This window comes from Ornithorhynchus anatinus, chromosome X2, assembly GCF_004115215.2.
Source record: "Ornithorhynchus anatinus isolate Pmale09 chromosome X2, mOrnAna1.pri.v4, whole genome shotgun sequence".
Taxonomy (NCBI): Eukaryota; Metazoa; Chordata; class Mammalia; order Monotremata; family Ornithorhynchidae; genus Ornithorhynchus; species Ornithorhynchus anatinus.
The window spans coordinates 28,099,133-28,120,362 of NC_041750.1; the positions used below are offsets into that span (position 1 = coordinate 28,099,133).

A 21,230-nucleotide genomic window follows, 5' to 3' on the forward strand; every position below is an offset into this window, starting at 1 on the left:
CACAGCTGACCGCCCGGAATTCGGGGCAGTGACCTGGGCACAATTAGCTTCTCCAGTGCCAAGCACCTAGCACTGCTGCCTACTTAGAGTGGGACCCGAAAATAGAGCTGGTAATTACTCTGGGCGGTCAGCAAATCTGGGCGAGAGACAGATACAAATACAGACCACGCTTTGCTGCCCGCTTAAGCGACGTCTCATGAGAAAGGAATAATTCAGACTGGCTCTCTGTCGAAGCAGGGAACGGTTGAATAGGGTTTTGTGGGGCCGTGGCACCCTCAAGGCCCACCAGCCTCCAACTTGTACGGCGGGTAACGGTTCCTCCGCAGAAAAGGACACCGTTTCCTGACCCACTTTCAGACCCTAGGTCTAAAGCCACGAGCTGTAATGAATTGTCTCTTCAATACAGGAAGCACTGGACACCTACTCTGAGCAGATCATTCTATTATTTTTAATGGTATTTGTTAAGCACTTACTATGTGCCAGGCGCTGTTGTAAGGGCTGGGGGAGATACAAGCTGATTAGGTTGGACACAGTCCATGTCCCACGTGGGGTTCACAGTCTTAATGCCCATTTTACAGTTGAGCTATTGGGCACCTACTCTGGGCAAAACACTGTTCTTAATAGCTATTTTATGTAGAACGCTGCATTGGGTGTCTACTGTATTCAAAGCACTATACTGAGGGGTGGGCACTGCAGCTGGCTCTTGTGGGACAGACGGACAGACAGTCCACATGTGTCTCGCAGTGTTTACACCTTAACCGATGCCGTGTTTCCCTGGGTTTCCCAAAGCAGTTTTGACAGCTGCTGGAATTTGAGGAAAGGGATGATTTCTCGGTTCAGGATTGGGGAGTTTCTCAGGCTGGACCATCTGCTACCCTCCTGGGTAACATTTGGTGAATGTGTGAAAGGAGGAAAAGATGATGAGCTTTCTGATAGAATCTGGTTCCTCATCTTTCTCCATCTGTCTCTATGTCTCACGTCTACACATTCTCACACTCACTCTGGAACCCTGGATTTTGCGATGATAATTCTGGAACTCGGTTTGCAGCCTGAAGCACCCATCCTCTCCCACCACCCCCAGAATAATGCGAGTCAGGAGGACCTGGGTTCTAATCCCGGCTCTGCCACTTATCTGCTGTGCTTCCTTGGGCAAGCCACTGAACTTCCCTGGGACTCAATTCCCTCATCTGTAAAATGGGGATTAAGTCTGTGAGCTCCATGTGGGATGTGGACTGTGTCTAACTTGAATACTTTGTATCTACCCCAGTGCATAGTATACAAATACTCTGAAAAGAAGAAAAAACACAAGAAGGAATGGGGTTTTTTGGGTACATAATGGTGAGAACTGTGGGTCCTGTATTGGCCGTTCTGGCCACGCAAACAGACTGACCCATCAGCGGGGCCTTCTTCGAATACGAGGGTCCACTCTCACGATGGACACAGTTCGGGGCCCCAGAGCTCCTCTATCTGGGCGGTCAGGACAAGCCAGAACAAATGCTTCCAGCAGGAAGGACTGGGAATGCTTTTTTAGAATCGTAATTTATGGCTTTCTGGATCCAGGGCGGGAGTCCAGAAGCCATGCCGGGTTGTTGGTCCTTAGGCTACCATGTGTTCCCGACTCTCACTGGGGTTGAGACTGGTGTCCCTCCACCACCGACCATGAGCGTCTCCACTTTGTCCTGGGAACCCTGGGCAGTGAGAGCATCGCGAGCACCGTCCTGCTGCCCCCTGGTCCTCCCCGAGCCTGAACCGGTCAGCGCCAGGATCTGGGCCTCCGAGTGGCCGTCGCCGGCCAAGGTTGTTGGGGCAGAGGCGGGGCCCGAGCCACAGCCCCGGCCGGAAGAGGCAGCTCTCTCGGTGGGCCAGCTGCGTTCCGCAGCGGCCCTGTGCAAACAGAGCCGAAGAAAGGGAACCTTTCTTCTCTAAGGCCAGGAAACCCTGGGAGCCTCACTGGGAAAACAAAATTCCTGGGGCTGGGCCTGTCTCGGGGGAGGTGAGAGAGAGAAAGCTTCGACTGAGCGTCGGCCACTAGGTGGCCAGTACAGTGCTTGGCACACTATATGCACCCAGTACAGTACTCTGTATATAGTAGCATCAAATCTCTACAGAGAGTGCCCCGTAATAATAATAATAATAATGTTGGTATTTGTTAAGCGCTTACTATGTGCCGAGCACTGTTCTAAGCGCTGGGGTAGACACAGGGGAATCAGGTTGTCCCACGTGGGGCTCACAGTCTTAATCCTCATTTTACAGATGAGGGAACTGAGGCACCGAGAAGTGAAGTGACTTGCCCAAAGTCACCCAGCTGACAAGTGGCCGTACACCCTAGGTGCCCAGTACAACACTGGAGGTTAGCAGTGTTCTGCTCACGATGGGCGCCTTTTGCACACTGTTTGGTGTTCAGTTAATACGGATGATGGCGAGGATGATGACGAAGCCATTTCCTCATAAGGATCAGAATCGGAGGCTGGTGTTGAAGACTGAACATGCCCACGGTCCCGTGGTACTCTGTCCTCTTTCCCAGACACACAGCTCTGGCTGGAACCCAGACTTCCCTTCTCTGTCAAAGTTCGGAGGCGCCTACCTCTGAACTGAGGCTTCTCTTTGCGTCCTGGCCGGCGGCCCTGGATTTCCCCACTGCCTCAAAAATAGGGGAGAAACTCAAGGAAATTGGGGGGTCTTGATGTCTCCCTGAATCTTTTTCTGCATCCCTACCTCTGTTCTCGCTCTCCCTCTGCACCGCTCTTCATCTCTCTCTGCATCTCTCTTTCTTTGCAACTCTCTCAGTCTCAATCACCACTACGTGGAAAACACAATAAGACACCGTAAATAAAGACGTTTCACAGCCTGGCACAGAGTGCTCCCAGAGAAGAGAAAATTGAATTATCTTCTGATTGAAGAATGTTTTGCACCGAAACACTAAATGAGCGTTCCTGATTAAAGCCATGCTGAGAAGCCATCTCCCGCCAGGAACGGACCGGAGAGTCTCGTGACGCATTTACCCCGGGTAAGGCGCGTAAGCCACAACAGGAGTACAGCTGGTACCCGGGAAGCTTTCCGGGCTGGGAAATTTGGAGTTGGGCAGAGTTGTGGACAGGCACCCATTTCCCCTCCCCCTCGACCACCAACACACACACAAATACCCACACACACACAATTTTTACAAATTGAATGGCTGCAGTCTTGGGTATCCAGAGCTCAGGAGCTGCTGGGAGTCCTGCTGCTGCTGGGCTTGGGAAAGGAGGGACAGAGTTGACCCTGAGACTGGAAACCCCATATGGGGCAGAGACTCCATCTGATCTAATGGTCTTATACCTGACCTAGTGCTTAGTACAGTGCTGGGCACATAGTCAGTGCTTAACAAATGCCACCGTGATGATCGTTCGTTCTACAAAAGTCAGGTTCCGGGGAAAAGACCCACTTCCCAGACTGGCTGCAGTAGCCTTGAACCCCAGCCCCTGGTCCGACCAAGGGGTCAGGCCCAAACTCAAGTCCATCCCCCACCCAGCAGGGATGACCAGCGGTGGCCAGTGCAGCTCCCAAACCTGAGACGGACATGACTTTGTGCAGGTCACGCTGGACTCATGGCATTCCACGAGGACGTCACATGTACCGCTGTGAAGAATCCCCCTAAATCTACAGTCCGTTTCTGAGAGATCCCCGAACCCCCACCTTCACTTCAGAGACATCTCCCCTGCCCAGTTGCCACTTTTGAGCCATGACACTCAGCTGCAGCAATGCCGACGGAGGGAGGATGGATGCTGAACATACACACGGCAGACAGAGCAGCTGAACACCGCAATCCGTCACTGCAGGGCTTAAGTCTAGAGGTCACACTGGACTCCTGCCCGTTTTGGGGTCAGCCAGGCTACAGCCCCACACCAAGGGAGACGGGATCTCCCATGAGCCAGCAAAAGTCCTATCCGTGGCCACCTCTGTCTGGTCAGGACCTCGCAGTTGGAGTCATTAAACCCCGGAGCCCGAGCAGCCATCTGGTTCAGCACTCTGCCTCCAGGCAGGTGAACGTGTCACTCTGGCCAGGACAGGCAGGTGTCTGCTCTCTCCACCCCCTCCCTCGGTAGCCCGTTCCAGCATTCATCCCCCTGCTCGTCGGGAAGTTCTTCTTTACTTCTACCTGAAATCTCTCCTGCTGCATCCTCCACAAAATACCTTCTTCCACCTGAAGCCAGGGACAAAGTGCCCTTTGGCTTCCTCTTCCTCAGAGTGGGGGTGCTTGATTCCCTTGCCCTTGTCTAGCGACCATCCCCTAGTCCCACCTCTGCCTCCTGCCTAGGCCTCTCGCGGATCCTGCCCTGTAGAGGCCGAGGGAAGGTCAGGCCAAGCCTGGTGGCCCAAGCCTGGGCACGGGCAGCACAAAGCACTAAGTCCGGTGACTGCCAGACGGCTGGTCACATACACCTGCCTGCCCACTCCCTGCTCCGTTTTCTGGGGGTCAGCGTGATTCTGGTGCCCGGCTGGCTTCCAGGTCCCACGGGTTGCTTGCCCTCTCTGGCCTGGTTGGGTCGCTGCTTCTCAGAAGGAAGAAAACTCGGGGCCTGGGCAGCCCTGTCTGTTCCCCCAGGCAGCGGGGGCGAGGAACTGACCCATGAAAATTCTTCACTTTTTATGGAATTGGCAATTGAGGGGAGGAAAGAACCTTGGGTCCCGAAATATCGCCTCGAGAAGCAAGGGCAGATGTCTTGTTACTGGGGCAGACGTATAAAAAATTAATCACTTTCCTCCCGCCGACAACCCGGCGGTGCCCGGTGACTGAGCCGGGCTCGTAACCTGCCATCTGGCCCCCTCCTCTGCCCCTCAGCCCCGGGACCCCCGGGACTCCCGGGAGCCCGGCGGGGGATGGCGGGGCCCAGGAGCGGCCACTGACTGGAACGAAGGAGGAGGCTGGCCAGGAACCGGCTGCTTATTTCCAAGGCAACGGCCTTGCTGGTGCTCCCATGAACTCCCAGCTTTCTGGCAGGCTAGCCCTGACCCAACAGAACCCTCTGGATGAGAAAGAAATGGAGAAAAAGAAAACTGCTTCACAAACGTAACAATCAGGAAAGATAGAATCCCTGGAAATCCCTGGCGGGGGGAGGGGCCCTGTGGGCAGAGACCCCTGCCCACCCAACCCTGCCAGCACCCGCTCAGCGGGTCCCGACAGATCTGTCTCATTCCTGCCTGCGTTGACTCTTGCCCCAAGGCTCCCACTGCCACACCTAAGGATCAGAAGCCGCGTGGTTTAGTGGATAGAGCACGGGCCTGGGAGTCAGAAGGACCTGGGTTCTAATCTTGGCTCTGCCACTTGTCTGCTGTGTGAGCTTGGGCAAGTCACTTAACTTCTCTGGACCTCAGTTACCTCATCTGTAAAATGGGGAGAAAGAGTGTGAGGCCCATGTGGGACAGGGATTGTGCCCAACCTGGTTAACTTGTATCTATCCCATTGCTTAGAACAGTGCTTGGCACATAGTAAGCACTTAACAAGTATCATTATTATTATTATTATTTTTATTAACAAAAGATGCCCTGTGGGCAGGTCCGTCTGCTGGGGGTCTGGAGAGACCCCTGACCACCCTGGGCCCTTGCAGAGTCCAGAAGCTGGGGCATTCAAGTTGGGCATCCTCCTCACTGTCTGTTGGCCAGATATGCTGCTGCCATGCATTAGTCTGCATAGGTCCACGACTTCACACAGCGCTGCGCATCCATGGCCATCACTGGGCTGCACAGAGAAATGCATTTTTTGATGGTTCCTGTTAAGCACCTACTACTACTACTAATAATAATAATGTTGGTATTTGTTAAGCGCTTACTATGTGCCAAGCACTGTTCTAAGCGCTGGGGTAGACACAGGGGAATGAGGTTGTCCCACGTGGGACTCACAGTCTTAATCCCCATTTTACAGATGAGGGAACTGAGGCACCGAAAAGTGAAGTGACTTGCCCAAAGTCACACAGCCGACAAGTGGCCGAGCCGGGATCCGAACCCAAGACCTCTGACTCCAAAGCCCGTGCTCTTTCCACTGAGCCACGCTGCTTCTCTGCTGCTTCTACTATGTGCCAGGCAGCGTATTAAGCACTGGAGTAGTTGCCAGTTAGTCAAGTTGGAGACAGTCCATGTCCCAAATGGCGCTCAGAGTCTTAAACCCCATTTTAAGGTGAGGGATCTGAGGCCCAGAGAAGTTAAGTGACTTGCCCAAGGTCACATAGCAGGCAAGAAGCAGAGCTGGGGCGGGAATCCAGATCCGACTCCGAGGACCGTGATCTTTCCACTAGGCCACGCTTTTGCTGTGAGGAGGAGGCTTCAAGGGAGAGAGGCCACGGGCTGCAGAAGATGCTAGAGCAGAACTTAGTGTCCAGTGATGCTGTTACAGGGACCATGAGGGGAGAGCGTGAGGTGAGCGGGGGACAGGGACAACAGACATCTGAGTCAACCTCAGTCCAGGGCCGGCCCAAACCTGAAGATATCCAGTCAGAGAGCCCGAAGATGGCCACTCTCTGGGCCCGTTGGGTCCCTGAGGCCTGCTTCCCTTCACAGTTGCCCGGTCCTACCTCCCCAACCCCTAGCTCCATCACTGAACGTTGGCCCCCACGGCAACAAACCCAGCAACAGTCACCATCACCCGTTGGCCAGCAGGAGCCAGCCGGCCCGCCCAGGCACCACACCTACGACTGATGGAACAATCTCTGGGGTCTCGTTTGCAGAGCCGAAGGCAGCAGGTGTGAGGATGGGTGTTCCCAGAATCCCTGGCGAGTCTCCGGGGATGTGCATGATTTGATTGATTTATTTTTGGCTGCCGAAGAGCGAGGAGTGGGTCTCGTCCTCAGCTCGTCGCCAGCGATGCGCTCACAGTGGGTGGAGTTCCCCTGGCTCTGGCACTTCCTTCCTTTAGATCCCTAACTCTGAGGGCTCCGGGGAGCCACCCCTCCATCACAGTCCAGCTCTGGGAATACTTCTGGATGCACAGGCCACAGGGCTTGGAGTCCGGAGACTCGGGTTCTCACCCCGGCTCCGACCCAGGTCTGCTGGCTGATCTCTAGCGTGTCACAACCTCCCTGGGCCTGTTTCCTCCTCTGGAGTCAGGGGTTGAGATATCTGCTCTCCCAGGAGCCGGGCAGGAGGAGCCGGGGAGCCAGACAAGGAAGCCAACAGAGAGAGGAGAGGACTTCCACTTGCCAGAGAGGAGAGCTGGGATGACTTGGAAAGGAAAAACTCCAGCTTCCCCCACAGTCCACTATTCCTTCTCCCCCATTCCCCTTGCTTCACCTCCCCAACAAGTTGGTTCCCCGGGTCATGGTGCCCTTCCGGGGAAGGACACAGACTAACCCACTCCAGGAGGGTCTGGAGTCCATGGGGAGACAATGCAGGCTGGATTTGGGGGAGAGAATGGAGGATTTGTGCCTACAGGAAGCTTTGCTGCTGGAAACAACAGCAGGATAGGATGGAGGTAAAAAATATCCACGGACAAGCATCCATGCTGGACCCCTGGGGGAGAGTCAGAGCTGTTGAACGGTCTATTCTGGATCACTGGAGGGAGAGTCAGGGATGGGAAGGGGAGTCAGGGATAGAGAGGGGAGAGTCAGGGGTGTTGGACTGTCCATCCCTAACTAGAGGATGGGTGTCCAAAAGATCAACCAGTCCATGGTTCCTCCAAATGTCCCAGTGTCCCCACTGGTGGCAGAGTCCTGGGCTGGAGGGTCATGGCAAGGCTCTTGGCCTGCTACTAGCACTCATCTGGACCCTCAAAAAGAGAAGTTCAAATTCCTCTTGGGTCTGTGCCCTGAAGTTTGAGCTGGGTGACTCAACTCTATTCCTGGTTCATCCTCACTCTGGCAGCCTTGAGCAAGCTCCCCTCTCCTCCTGCCCACCCTCATGTGGGAGCTTCCCCTTCCTCCCCTGCTCTCCTCTCCCCCTCCCGCCCCACCTCCCCCTCAGGGGAAGGAATCCAAGACTCTTAGCCTCCCTCAGAGACACTGAGAAGATCAAGGAAGTGATCACTTCCTTGATGGCAGCCCCCTCTTCCCCCAGACCACCACCACCACCCAAGGCCTGGGGGGACTGGAAGAGGGTGGAGATGAAGGGTCCCAAAATGGGGGACCCTCAAGAATGTCAGTGATTGCCCATCCACCTCTGCATCAAACAGAAACTCACCACTGGCTTTAAAGCACTCAATCACCTTGCCCCCTCCTAACTCACCTCGCCACTCTCCTACTACAACCCAGCCAGACCACACACTTTGCTCCTCTACTGCTAACCTTCTCACTGTACCTCCATCTCGTCTATCTCGTTTATCTCACCCTGACCTCTCACCCACGTCCGGCTTCTGTCCTGGAACTCTCTCCCTCCTCATATCCGACAGACAATTATTCTCCCCCCACTTCAAAGCCCTATCGAAGGCACATCTCCTCCAAGAGGCCTTCCCTGACTAAGCCCCCCTTTCCTCGTCTTCCACTCCCCTTCTGCGTTGCCCTGACTGGCTCCCTTTATTCACCACCCCCACGCCCATCACCACAGCACTGCTGTACATATCTGGAATTTATTTATTTATATTAATGTTTGTCTCCCCCTCTACACTGTAAGCTCATTGTGGGCAGGGAATGTGTCTGTTTATTGTCGAATTTTACCCTCCCAAGCGCTTAGTACAGTGTTCTGCACAGAGTAAGCATTCAATAAATGCAATTGACTGGGGAGCCTCTCATCATCTGTGCACCCTCCACACCTGTTTTCCCAACCCACCACTACCGGTCACCCCAGCTCCCATTCAGCCACAACTTCTGGGATGGCCATTCCTATGTGGCCAGAGAGATGGGGGTGAAGTGCCCCCAGACAGTCTGAGGAAGGCGGAAGCACCCCAGTAATCTCCCAGGCGCCGGTTACCACCGGGAGAACTGCATTCCCCTGGGCCGTGGGATCTTCTGGGTCTTGAATGGTTGGTCAACATCAATGGTATTTATTGGGCACTTACTACATGCTGAGCACTCTACTAAGCATTTGTGCTATACTTTCCCAAATGCTTAGTAGAGGTGCACACCCTCTGCCCCATCTGAACCTCACCGGAGCCCTAAAGGGAGGGAGAACAGGATCTCCCCCTCTCCCCCTGCCTATACAGGTAGGGAAACTGAGGCTCAGAGAGGTAAAGTGACTTGCCCAAGGTTAGACAGCAGGCCAGAAGCAAATAATAATAATTATTATAGTATTTGCTAAATGCTTACCATGTGCCAAGCAATGTATTAAGATACAAAATAAGCAGGTCAATCGATCAATCTTATTTACTGATCGCTTACTATGTGCAGAGCACTGTACTGAGCGCTTGGGAGAGTACAACACAACAATGTAACAGGTATATTCCCTGCCCACAAGGAGCTTTACAGCCTATAGGGCTGGGCAGACATTAATAGAAATAAATTACAGATGTCGACAAAAGTGCTGTGGGACTGGGACAGTGTGTGGGGAGCGAATAAAGGGAGCAAGTCAGGGCGACACAAGGGGAGTGGGAGAAAATTAAATGAGAGCTTAGTCAGGGAAGGTCTCTTGGAGGAGATGTGCCTTCAGTAAGACTTAGAAAGCAGGAAGACTGATTTTCTGTTGGATATGAAGAGGGAAAGCATTCCAGGCCAGAGGCAGGTTGGATACAGTCCCTGTCCCACAATGGACTCCCAGGTTAGGGGAGGGAGGAAGCTTGGAGACAAAGCAAAAGGAGAGAGCTTCAACTTTACTAGACACAGCCCTGAACCCAGGGTAACAGCCTAAGCCCCAGGAAAGAACCAGCTGGGAGCTGGCACTTGGCTCTGTACATCAAAACCTAGGCTGGGGAACAGGGAGCGGGGAGGGGTGGGTCGATGGGAGAAGAAGAGGAAGAAGAGAGAAGATGGAGGGGGGGAATGGGGCCAGAGAGAGATGAAAAGGAAGGAGGAGAGAGACAGAGAGAGAGGAGAGAAATGGGGGTAGGGAGAGAAAAGGGGATGGGGGGGACGAGGCCACTCGGCCCAATTTCTTCTAGAGCGTCTCATTGGGTGAAAGCCTTAATGTAGTACATCTTAAGCTAGAAGCAAAATAAACCATCTTTTTTTCAAAATGTTTATGAGGTGGGGAAACGGCACAGTGAGTCACGCCATCCCCAGAGCCAGCTCCACCGTCAGACGGCGGCAGCGGGAAGGAAAGCTTCCAAGCTCGGCCCGCGGGAGTATGCTGGGGAGACGCTCTGCTCCTGGGCTGCCTGGGAACGAAGCTCCCGGGGGCTGGGTCTCCTGCCCTACCAGGGCTTGCCCTCTCCCTTTCCCCCAGTGCTCAGTGTGGGCCCTCCGGAAATCTCAAACGGGGTGGTGGGCGGGAGTTGGAGGGGTCCTTCTCCATAGTCCCGGCCTGGCCTCTGCCGGCTCTGGTCACTGGAAAACTCCTTCATCACGGTCGTCCTCATCTCCCTCTTGGGGAGGAGGAGGAGGTGGAAGAGGAGGAAGTGGGGAGGCGGAGGAAGAAGCAGAAGAGGAGGAGGTGGAGGGCATGGTGGAAGAGGAGGAGGATGTGGTGGTGGTGGAGGAGGAGGAAGGGGGTGCAGTTTTCTCAGGTTCTTCTGTGCCATGTGTTTTTTTCATGGCTAAAACCTTGGGGACATAGAGAAAGATGAGGGAAGGGAATGGTGGGAGGGGGTGGGTGCGAGGCAGGAAGGAAGGAGAGAAGTAAGAGAGATTGAGAACGAGAAGGAGAGGGAGAGAGGGAAAGAGTAAAGAAGCATGGAAGGAAAGAAAGGACTGTGGAAGGAAGTGGTTTTTAAACTGGTATTTGTTAAGTGCTTACTATGTACCAAGCGCTGTACTAAGCGCTGGGGAAGATACAAGCTGATCAGCTTGGACACGGTCCATGTCCCACATGGGGCTCACAAGATTAATGCCCATTTTACAGAAGAGGTAATGGAAGCACAGAGAAATTTAATGAATTGCTCAAGGTCCCTGGCAGACAAGTAGTGGAGCTGGGATTAGAACCCAGTTTCTCTGACACCCAGACCCAAGCTTTAACTTCTAGACCATGCTGGAAGTCACTTAGCTTCTCGGTGCCTCACTTTCCTCTTCTGTTAAATGGGGATTAAACACTGGTTCTCCTTCCTACTTAGACTGTGAGCCCAGTGTGGGCCAGGGGCTGAGCCCAGTTTGTGTATGTTGTATCTACCCCAGTGCTAAGCATACAGTGACCAAATAACAAATGCTATTATTGTTATTATTATTAGGGAGTGGGGGAGGGAGAGATGAAGGGAGGAGAGCTGGAAGGGAGGTGAAGAGAGGTGAGTGAGCTTTTGTTTTGGGGGTAAGGGAGTCAGTCAGAGCAGAAGGGCACTAGCCTGGGGCACCTTCTTAGTATCTCTGCTTCAAGAAGGGTCTTCTTGGTTCACCAACAAAGACCAAGGGAATCCCCAGGGGCTGGAAAGACTTCGGCCCAGAGAAAAGGAGGACCAGGCTGTGATTTGGCAGAGGAGAGCGGGGAGGGGTCGGGGACTGGGGCCTGGAGGCCGGGGTTCTCCGTTCTCTCCCACTGGTGGGTGAGGCCCCAGGCCTGGGAGCAACTCATCCGGCCCTTCAAGTGCAACCAGTCTACAATTGTTCGGTGACTAGAGCAGCCACTCCAGAGATGCCAAAGATGGCCACCACCTCTTCCCCCTGCACCCAAAGCCATGGTGACCCAACACGTGTCCGAGGATGGACTGAGGCCTGCCCCGGAGGAAAAAGTGCTTCGGGTTTGTGGGCGTGAAGCCCCAGAAGGCATGGTGGGTGCGGAAAACAAACTGTTCCCTCAGGAGGCACAGGTTCCCAGCCCCCTCGGCCCAGCAGTGTCCACTAGGGTTGGTGGGGAGCACAGGACTCTGGGGCCCAACCCCCAGCAGAGGCCATTATGGTGGGCAGAGGAGAGCTGGAAGAGGCAAATGGGGTGAGGCAGAACTTTCTGCAGATTTCTGCTGAACCGAGAGTCGCTGCTCAGGATTCTTCCCGGTGGATTTTTCCCGAGGAGATGACAGTGGGGAGAGTCTTAAGAAAAGGCAATCACTTTAAGAAGAAAGTCCCTTGGCATGTATGTGGCCCAGTGGAAAAAGACCAAGACCAGGAACCAGGAGACCCAGTTTCTAGCTGGGGCTCAGGCCCTGGCCTGCGGTCCCTCTGGTCTCTCTGGGCCTCTGACTTCCTCATCTATGAAATGGGGATAATATACCTGCTCTCCCTCCCTCCCTCCTTCTTAGACTGTGAGCCCCATGTGGGACAGGGACTGGATCCCACCTTATTCTCTCATTTTGAGCTCACTGTTTAGTGCAGAGCTCGGTGAGCCGTGATCATCTAATGAATACCATGATTAATTATTCTTGAATTCATGACTGGCCACCACTGATCAGGTGGCAAACATCAAGGCTCTCCTGTGGTTCCCCCAGAGCCCTGGCTGCCCACACAGGGTGTGGGGAAGCGGAGGGAGGCAGAACTGGACCTTAGCCTGTGACCCCCAGCTAGAACCAGTAGGGAGAGGCAGCGCTTTCCAGCCTCACTGCCCCCAGCACACATACAGTCACCCCGCCCCCACACCCCACCTCCATTTTCAGCTCCCTCAGTTAAAGCATCACCAGAGGGCACGAGGGCCAGGGTTTGGGTCACATGACCATCACATCCCCGAGACCCGGACAAATGCCAGCAGGGGCTTGCCAAATCACACTAATGACATCTTTCTCATCTATTTCTCCCTCAGTGCTTTTCTTCCAATTTCCTCACACGAGACCCTTTCTACAAATCTGCAGAATGGAGAATGGGACAGGAACCCCAGCTTCCTGTCACCCTAGAGCCACTGAATTTCCCCCTCTCTCCCCCAGTCTCTGAGAACACGGGTGCCACTTTAGAGCCATGGAACTCTGCAGTAGCAGAGGACACGGTGGTGGAAGGAGGCTGGACGTTGACCATAGAGACAGTGGGCAGAGAGGCAGCCGGGCATACGTCTGCACAGGCCAGGGCATAGAATGGCTGCCCCAGCAGAATCAAACCGGCCAAATGGTCACCCTCTACCTACAGGGCAGACTAGCTGGACAGTGGACTGTCCCCATGGTATAGCACCAAACAGGGGACAGGTCGGATGGTCACCAGGCTCTCACTGCAAAGCACAGAACTGGATAAATGGTAGACCTATGGATAGAGGACAGAGTGGCTGGACATTGGACTTCCCCTTTGGTGTAGAATCAGATGGCTGAACCTCCTCCATATAGGAGACAGAAACTTTAGATCCTAGACTGTCACCCTCGGGCAGAGAACCAAGCACTCTGGCCTCCCTAGAGACTGGGGGCAGGCCAGCCAAACACCGAGCTGTCCCAGCAGTGTATAGCGCAGGACAACTGACTGACCCCTTTAGACAGGAAGCTCATTTTGGGCAGGGAATATGTCTGCATATTGTTCTACTGTACTCTCCCATGTGCTCAGTAAAGCACTCCACACCCAGTAAGCGCGTTAGAAATACAATTGATCGATTGCTTGTCCGACTGCCCCTCTCTTCCACCCACCGCCGCAGCCTGGCAGGAAATGGTACCTGGACGATGGGGTGGCCCCCGGCCGACGCCTTCACGGCCCCCCGGCTCCCCTCGGTCTCATAGTGCGCCCGGTGGTGGGATTTGGGCTGCACCTCGATGCGCAGGTCGTAGGGCCCCGAATGAGACGGCAGCTGCCAGTCCAGCGCTGGCAGAGACGGGCTGCAAATCAAGAGGGAGAGGGGATGGAAGATTAACAGTGAATGCACGTGTCCTCTCCGACGGCTGGGATCCGCCTCAGCAGGACCGCTGCCCATCACACTGCCCGTGGGGATCCCCTTCCCACTGGCCTGCCGGCCAGACAGCCCCATGGCCCTGGAGGAGCCGGAGGCTGGCTCGCGGAGGCCACCTGAGGCTGGGGCGGGTGGTGGGGGAAGAAGAGGACACACGGCCTGTTTTGCCAATTGCTAGAGGATTTTTTTTTAGCAAAGTGATAAACTTCCTCCAAAGGCCTATGGGCTGTTGGTCTCCTCGGGCTGAGTCATTCACCCCTTCCCCCCAGGCTGGCCCAGGCCACCTGTAGACTTCTGGCCCACAGAGGGGACACAAGAGCCTCTGAGAGTCTCGGGGGGGGGGGTGGAGGACCAAAGGGAGGAGAAATGAGATCCTGGCTTTGGGTCCACCCTCATGGCTTCCGGCCGAGACCTGGCCGGGCTGAAGACAGGGAGCAGGGTTAGTCCTTAACCTGGCGAGCCGCAAGGACTAGATTGAGCCTTCTACAGGGCAAACCTGGGGGCCATCTCCTGGAGGGCTGCTCTGGTTTTGCAGGAGTTGAATGGGAACGGGGGAGACAGAGAGGGAAGGTGTCTTGGCCTTTCGTTCATCCTTGCGTCCAGTGCCCTGCCCTTCACTCCTGCGCTCCCTCCACCCAGGTTTTGTGGGACAGGGAGAAGAAGACGTCGAGAAGCCGGACAACTCTCACAGCAACCCATTGTCCCAGACTCGTGGAGAACGGGGGATCCCCCTGCTCAAGGGCGGCTCCAACGCGTGGCCACACTTGGTGGCCTGGACTCCTTGCGTCTTCACCACTCCTGGGGATGGTGCCGGCAGTGGCTCAGGGTGGATCTACGTGGGCGGGGCTCTGGGATCCCATTCACGGGGGTGGGGGAGGGGGGACGGGGGAAATCCACACTAGTTGCACTTCCTCCAGCACCGTTTCATCTCCCCTCCCTCTCAGCCCTCGTCCCGCTGATGGATTGAGGAAGCCCAGTTTCGGGGATTAGACCGTAAACTCCTCAAGGGCAGGAACACAGTTTACGCACAGCATGGAGTCCACCCAGCACGCAGAAGATGCCTAATACAGCACCTCTGCTCTCAGAAGGTGCCCGCTTCAGTGCTCTGAACAAAGTAGGTGCCCAGTTGAGTGCTCAGCACACAGTAGAGGCCCAGTACAGGGATCAGCACATAGTAGGGATACAGAACAGCGCTCTGCACACAGCAGGCACCTAGCACGTTGCTCTGCATACAGTAGACGGTCAGCTCCTAGAGGGCAAGGACCATGTCTACTAGCTCTGGTGTACTCTCCCAAGTGCTTCATACCATGCTCTGCACACATTAATTGCTCAAAAGCAACTATCATTGGTTGACTGGTTGATCGGAGACAGGCCGCAAGCCCATACCCACGGCTCCAAACCCGACAAAACCCCAGCGCAAAGCAAAGAACGCCTACCCCTTCCGCCCCCACTTCCGCCGGCCGGTCTCCAGATTCTCAGCCAGCACGGCAGAATCCTCCCGAGCTGTAGCCCGAGGACCCTTAGGGGGTGGAGGGGTTCAGTGGAACGGGGCTCCGAAGACCCTCCGTGAACTCTGATAGGCACCAAACGGCAATCGAGCAGCAGCCTCGCCGATAAAGGGAGGTCCGTGGCGCGTTCAACAGTTTCTGAACAGCCTGTCGCAGCTATTTCCTATTTGAGGTTATCTTCATCACACACTTCATTTCCTGCCCCCGGCCGGGGAAAGGGAGAGAAGCGCGAGGCTGCCAGAAGTGATGAATCGCAAGGGCGGACTGGTCCCGCAGGGGGGAGGGGAAGGCCAGGCTGCCTGTCGGCCTGCCCCCAACCCTGTGGGGCCGGGACCCGAGGAGAAGAGCCCGAGAGCAGCATCAGAGGATGGAGTGGCCTTCATTCTGCCAGCCACAGACTCTCTAGCCCCTTCTGCTGATTTTGATCTTGGTTTCATTCTCACGGAACCTACAGAAATGCAACCAAAGCCCTCAAGGTCTAGAGCTGGGGACAGTGCGTGGGAGGGGGTGGGGAGGGGTAAGCGGGGAGCCCTATTGAGTGTCCGAGGAAAGGAGTCGGGTCACTTTGAGTGTTCAGTGTCCTGTCCGTCCTTCCCTGACTCCTGAAGACGAGGCTAAAGGCCAAGGGTAAAGGGCACCTCCAACAGATGGGTCAGTTTGAAAAATCAATACAATTAGGGTAGTGTCGTTTGCCTGCCTCTGGCCTGCCTAAAGAGGAACCTCCATCAGATGATTTGTAGGAGAGAAAAATGCCTCAGTTCCTCATGGCGAGAAAGGTCAAATGCATTTCCCCAGTGATAAGGAACCCTGACTGTTTGTCATACTTCAGACACCAGGAGAAAAGCGTCTGAATCTCACTGATTTCAGATGCCCGGCTGGGCACGTGTGAGTGTGTCTACGTGTGTTCATGCGTGTGTGTGCTGGGGGAGGAGAAGGGGGGCAGGGGGTACGTTGTAGGGAAATCTCACCAGTGGGCTGGGAGATCCCAGGGGCAGAAAGACCACCTTGGGGCACTGGAGTCCAGAGAGGAGCGGCTTGGCTCGTTCTGAGCAGAAACTCCAAGACAATGATGAGAAAAGGTGGCCAAGGCAAGAACAGCACCAGACACCGCAAAGAGCAGATCCGACCACACAAACAAGGTCAGTAGGTGTGTGTGTGTGTGTGTGTGTTTGTGCGCACGCGTGTGTGTGTGTGTTCGCCATAGTTAGTTTTGTGGGTTTTTTTGTTTCCCACTGTCTTGGTTCAACAGGTCTGTTTGCCCCCTTCTAGATTATGAGCCTTCCATGGCTAAATATTAAGCCCTAAGTACTCTCCCAAGTGATTGGTACAGTGCTCTGCACACAGTAAGCGCTCAGTAAATATGACTGACTGACAGTGTCTGGTCTGTTTATTATGTAATTACCCAAGTGTTTAGGGAAATGCTTCTCCTGCATCATGGCTGCTCCCTGGACCAGATTTGATCAGGGCCCCTCTCCCCATCTGGGAACCCCCTAAATCCGGATCAGCATGGCTAAGTGGAAAGAGCACAGGCTTGGGAGTCAGAGGACATGGGTTCTAATCTCAGCTCCACCACTTGTCTCCTGCGTGACCTTGGCAAGCCACTTAACTTCCCTGCGCCTCAGTTGCCTCATCTGTAAAATGGGGATTAAGACTGTGAGCCCCACGTGGGACAACTTGATTACCTTGCCTCTGCCCCAACTCTTAGAACGGTGCTTGGCACATAGCAAGGGCATAGCAAATACCACAATAATAATTATTATTATCCTCACAGCCTATCAGGACTGAGGTGGGGCAAAATGCAAGAAGAGGAAGAGTCCAGGTGATGCCGGACACTCTGGTTTTTGTTACGTGGGTAGCAGTGCCATGGGCGCAGTCCGGCTCCTTCTCCGCACCAGGTGACACAAGGTTTGGGGGGGTGGGGGAGACCAGCCCACCGTGGACAGGCCCGCCACTGACGTCACAGTGCCCCTGGGGTATCCGGGCCCCCGGCCCGGACGGGAGCGGCCAACACTGCTGACGCAGGCAACGCATGGCGGAAAGGCGTTACCTGCCACAGACGGTCGGGGCCCCCTTTGCCCGGCTCCCCCGGGGGTCAGTGTTTGTGCTGGCAGGAGGGGAGGCCGGGCGGCCCGCAGCTAACAAGGGGCCGTCTGTGGCCGGCAGACACAGACACCAGAAGTTTGGCCGGCACAGTCGCCCGAGAAATTCCTGCCAATGGGAACCCCTGCCTCTCCCGTCAGCAGCACCGAGGACCGCCCTGGGAGGCGGTGAAGGGAGATGGTGGGATGTATGGGGCACCTACTTTATTCACGGCACTATCCTGAGCGCTAGGAGAACTGGACACAGTCCCTGGACCTCAAGGGGCTCGTGGACTGAGAGCGAGGAAGGAGGAAGGGACCTAATGAAGTGAAGACACAAAAACTACCACACAGTGAGCAACAACAGCCCCTAGGGCTCAGTTTGAAGATGGCCAGATTGTTCAGAAGATATTCAAGACTCCACCCCACTCCCTGACAGCAGGATGGATTTTTCCCAAGTCCAGATTGGGGAATCCAACATTCGGAAGCTGAGGAGGTCCGGATTGCATGGGCCGGGCTTGGGCCCCGTTGCTCCTAACTTTCACGGAGATGTTTGGGAGAGGGAGTGTTGCCATGCAGGCCTGAATTCACCTTTGCTCACCTACACGCCCCTAGTCCCAGGAGTCCCAAGGGAACTCCAAACGGCAGGGACCAGAGAGTGACCGAGGAACTCCGGGCAGGGCCTAGGTCACCAAGCCCTGGGACTGGACTGACACTCACCGGTCATTCGGTCATTCCCCTGAGGGGAGGACCAGAGGCCATCAGTCGATCGATGACATTGAAAGGGCACTTACTGTAGGCAGAGCACTGTACTAAGTACTTGGGAGAGGACAATATGTGTCAAACACTGTTTTCAGCATAGAACGGTGTTTGATACAGAGTAAGCGCTTAAGAAAATACCATTTAAAAAAACACATAATAATAATGATGGTATTTGTTATGCGCTTACTACCTGCCAAACACTGTTCTAAGCGCTGGGGTAGAATCAAGATAATCAGGTTATCCCCATTAGGGCTCACAGTCTTAATCCTCATTTGACAGATGAGGTAACTGAGGCCCAGAGAAGGTAAGTGACTCACCCAAAGTCACACAGCTGATAAGTGGCAGAGTCGGGATTAGAACCCACGTTCTCTGACTCATGATCTTTCCACTATGCCATGCCGCTTCTCTAGAGTTCACAGACACGATCCCTGTCCTCAAGGAGCTCATCAACTGTGAGCCCCACGTGGGATCGGGACTCTGTCTGACCTGATAAACTTATATCTGCCCCAGCGCTTAGAACAGCGCTTTTGTCACATAGTAAGCACTTAACAAACACTAGGATAATAAATCCACTACTACCCTCCTTCCTACTTTTGCCGTATACTCCCAAAGCTTAGTAAAACACTCTGTCCACAGAAATCGCCCAGTACAGTACTCTGCACACAACTGGCGCTCAGCATTCTTTACAGAGGAGGTGTCTAAACACCAACTGGCTAAATAGCAACGACTTAATGCTCTTTTAAGCCGGAGGCAAGCTAGGACTAAATTCAGAGGATCAGAGGGCAGAAAGAAAGGCAGGAAGCGAAGCCCAAATGACCAACCGTCTGGGAGCTTGTTGGATTTCTGTCAGCGCATCGTCCCGGCCCGGCCCTCCTCCAAGACCCCCGGCCCGGCTCCGCCCCAGGCCCCCCGCAGCCGGGCCTCCGTCCGGCCCCCCAGCCCGGGCCCTCACCTCATGTAGGCCGTGGGGGACGGCGGCTTCGGCTTGGCCCAGTGATAGGGGGCTTGCGGCACGGAGAGGTAACGTTCACAGAAGTTCCCCTTGCGGACGTGTTGGAAGCCGGGAAACTCCTCGGGGGACAGGTCGGCGAGGGGCGGGAGGGGCCCGGGGTCCTCGCTGGCCGGCTCGATCTTGAGCGCGACGGCGGCGGCGGGCGCGTGGTCCAACGCGGTCTTGCGGGCCTTGACGGGGACGCCGTCGCCCAGGTCCAGCGTGCCGTCGGTGGTCAGGGCGTTGATGGCCGCCACGATGGCCGAGCTGGTGTACTGATGGGAGGTGCCCAGCCAGGTGTCGTCCGTGACGCTGACGCGGGGCGAGCCCTGGGGCGACGGCGTGGGCGAGGGCCGCGGCGAGTAGGGGGCCGCCTCGCCTCCGTTGAGGCTGTACTTGCGCTTGTTGCAGGGCGAGGAGGGACGCGAGCCCCGGGGCCCCAGCCAACTCTCCTCCGTGACGCTGGTCCTGGGGGAGGCCGACGGCGAGTGGCGGGGGGAGCCCAGCAGGGTGCAGGCACCCAGGCCACGTGGGTAGCCCTCCTCGGGGTCGGTGGTCCTGGGGGAGACGCAGGGGGACTGCCAGGGAGACGTCTGGGGCGAGGCGTACGGGAAGGAGTAGTTGGACTCGAAGGAGGAGGCCTCGGAGTTGCAGCTGCGGGATGACAGGCTGCTGGCCGGGCTCAGGCAGGAGGGGTCACGGTAGGCCTCCAGGTTGGGCAAGCTGAGCGTGGCCGTGGCCGGGGGCCGCTTGGAGGACGACGAGGACGAGGAGGAGGAGTTGGGGGGCGGCGGCGGGCCGGGGTCCTCGGCGGCGGCCTCGTGGAAGAAGTGGCCTCCGCCGCCTCCGCCTCCGCCCCCGCCGCCGCCGCCATGCTGGCCCAGGTAGGAAGTGATCTCGATGCGGGGGCTCTCCAGGGTGGGGCCGCCGTTGGGCCGGACGCCGGGGGCGAGGTAGTAGCCCGGGGGCCCGCTGTCGAGGCCCGTGCCGTAGCCGGCGGGGTGGCCGGGGGACGGGATGACCGAGATGACGGGGTTGGCGGCCTGCAGGCCGAGGCAGGCGGTGGCGGGGGCCATGCCTAGCGGCAGGGCCGCGCTCAGGTTCGGCGGTGCGTAGTTATAGTGTTCTGCAAGACAGGAACGAGAGGCTGGGGTGAGGAGAGCGTCCCCGCCCCCGGGAAATGCCCACGACCCTGCCCACCCTCACAAACCCCAGGCCTTCATTGGGGCTTGGACGCTGCGCCGGGGCGCGCGGACCCCCGGCCCTCTGGAAACTCCTCATGGGGAGGCAGGGGGGTCAGAGCACAGATCCGGAGCTACACAGGAGGCTGGGGAGGTGGCAGGCCACAGATGTGGACCTTACTGGGGTACACAGGGAGCTGGTGAGGTGGAGGGGTCAGAGCACAGACCCAGGGCTGCAGGAACACAAGGGGGTGGGAGGTGGGGGGGAGGGGGGTCAGACCTGGGAATACCAGCTCCCACTGCCCACCCCCAGCAGGGATTCAGGAAAGCCGCCCAGTGCCCGGGGTGACCAGATGAAACAAACGCCTGAGTGGAAGGCATCGATGCCCGGGCTGAATCAGAACCACGAAACACCGTGGGTGGATGGGTGTGTGTGTGTGTGTGTGCACACCACAATGACAGAGTGACCGCTCTCTTTCCGGGGCAGCTTCCTCCCAGGACTGAGTCCTTCCCCAATCCAATGCTGCTTTCCTGCCCATCCGAGGGCCGGCCCCGTCCCACCACCCCTACCCCCCATCTCACCACCCTGTTTCATCCCCAAACACTGGCCCTCTCTCCCAGGCCCGGGGCTAAGCTCCAGGGGTACTTAGACAGTGACTGTGCCTTTTTTTAAAACTTAATTTTTGAATTTTACGGTACCTGTTAAGCGCTTACTATATGCCAGGCACTGTTCTAAGCACTGGGGTAGATACAGGATAATGAGGTTGTCCCACGTAAGGCTCACAGTTTTAATCCCCATTTGACAGCTGAGGTAACTAAGGCCCAGAGAAGTTAAGTGGCTTGCCCAAAGTCACACAGCAGACAAGTGGCGGGGCTGGGATTTGCACCCAGGTCCCCCTGACTTCTGGGCCAGTCAGGCCTCCAATCCCCAAAAACATGGGTG

At 56.0% G+C, this 21,230-nt stretch overlaps 1 protein-coding gene across 2 annotated transcripts in view; it reads right to left on the reverse strand.

Moving 5' to 3' along the window:
- The window catches only part of NFATC1 (nuclear factor of activated T cells 1), a 109,564-nt gene that overhangs the window by 69,001 nt on the left and 19,333 nt on the right, over positions 1-21,230 (reverse strand). For both annotated transcript variants that reach the window (XM_039910483.1, XM_029052916.1), the window contains exons 2-3: positions 19,068-20,232; positions 13,537-13,696 (exon numbers count right to left, since the gene is read on the reverse strand). In XM_039910483.1, coding sequence (XP_039766417.1) covers positions 13,537-13,696; positions 19,068-20,232 — 1,325 coding nt within the window. The remainder of the gene's footprint in view (positions 1-13,536; positions 13,697-19,067; positions 20,233-21,230) is intronic.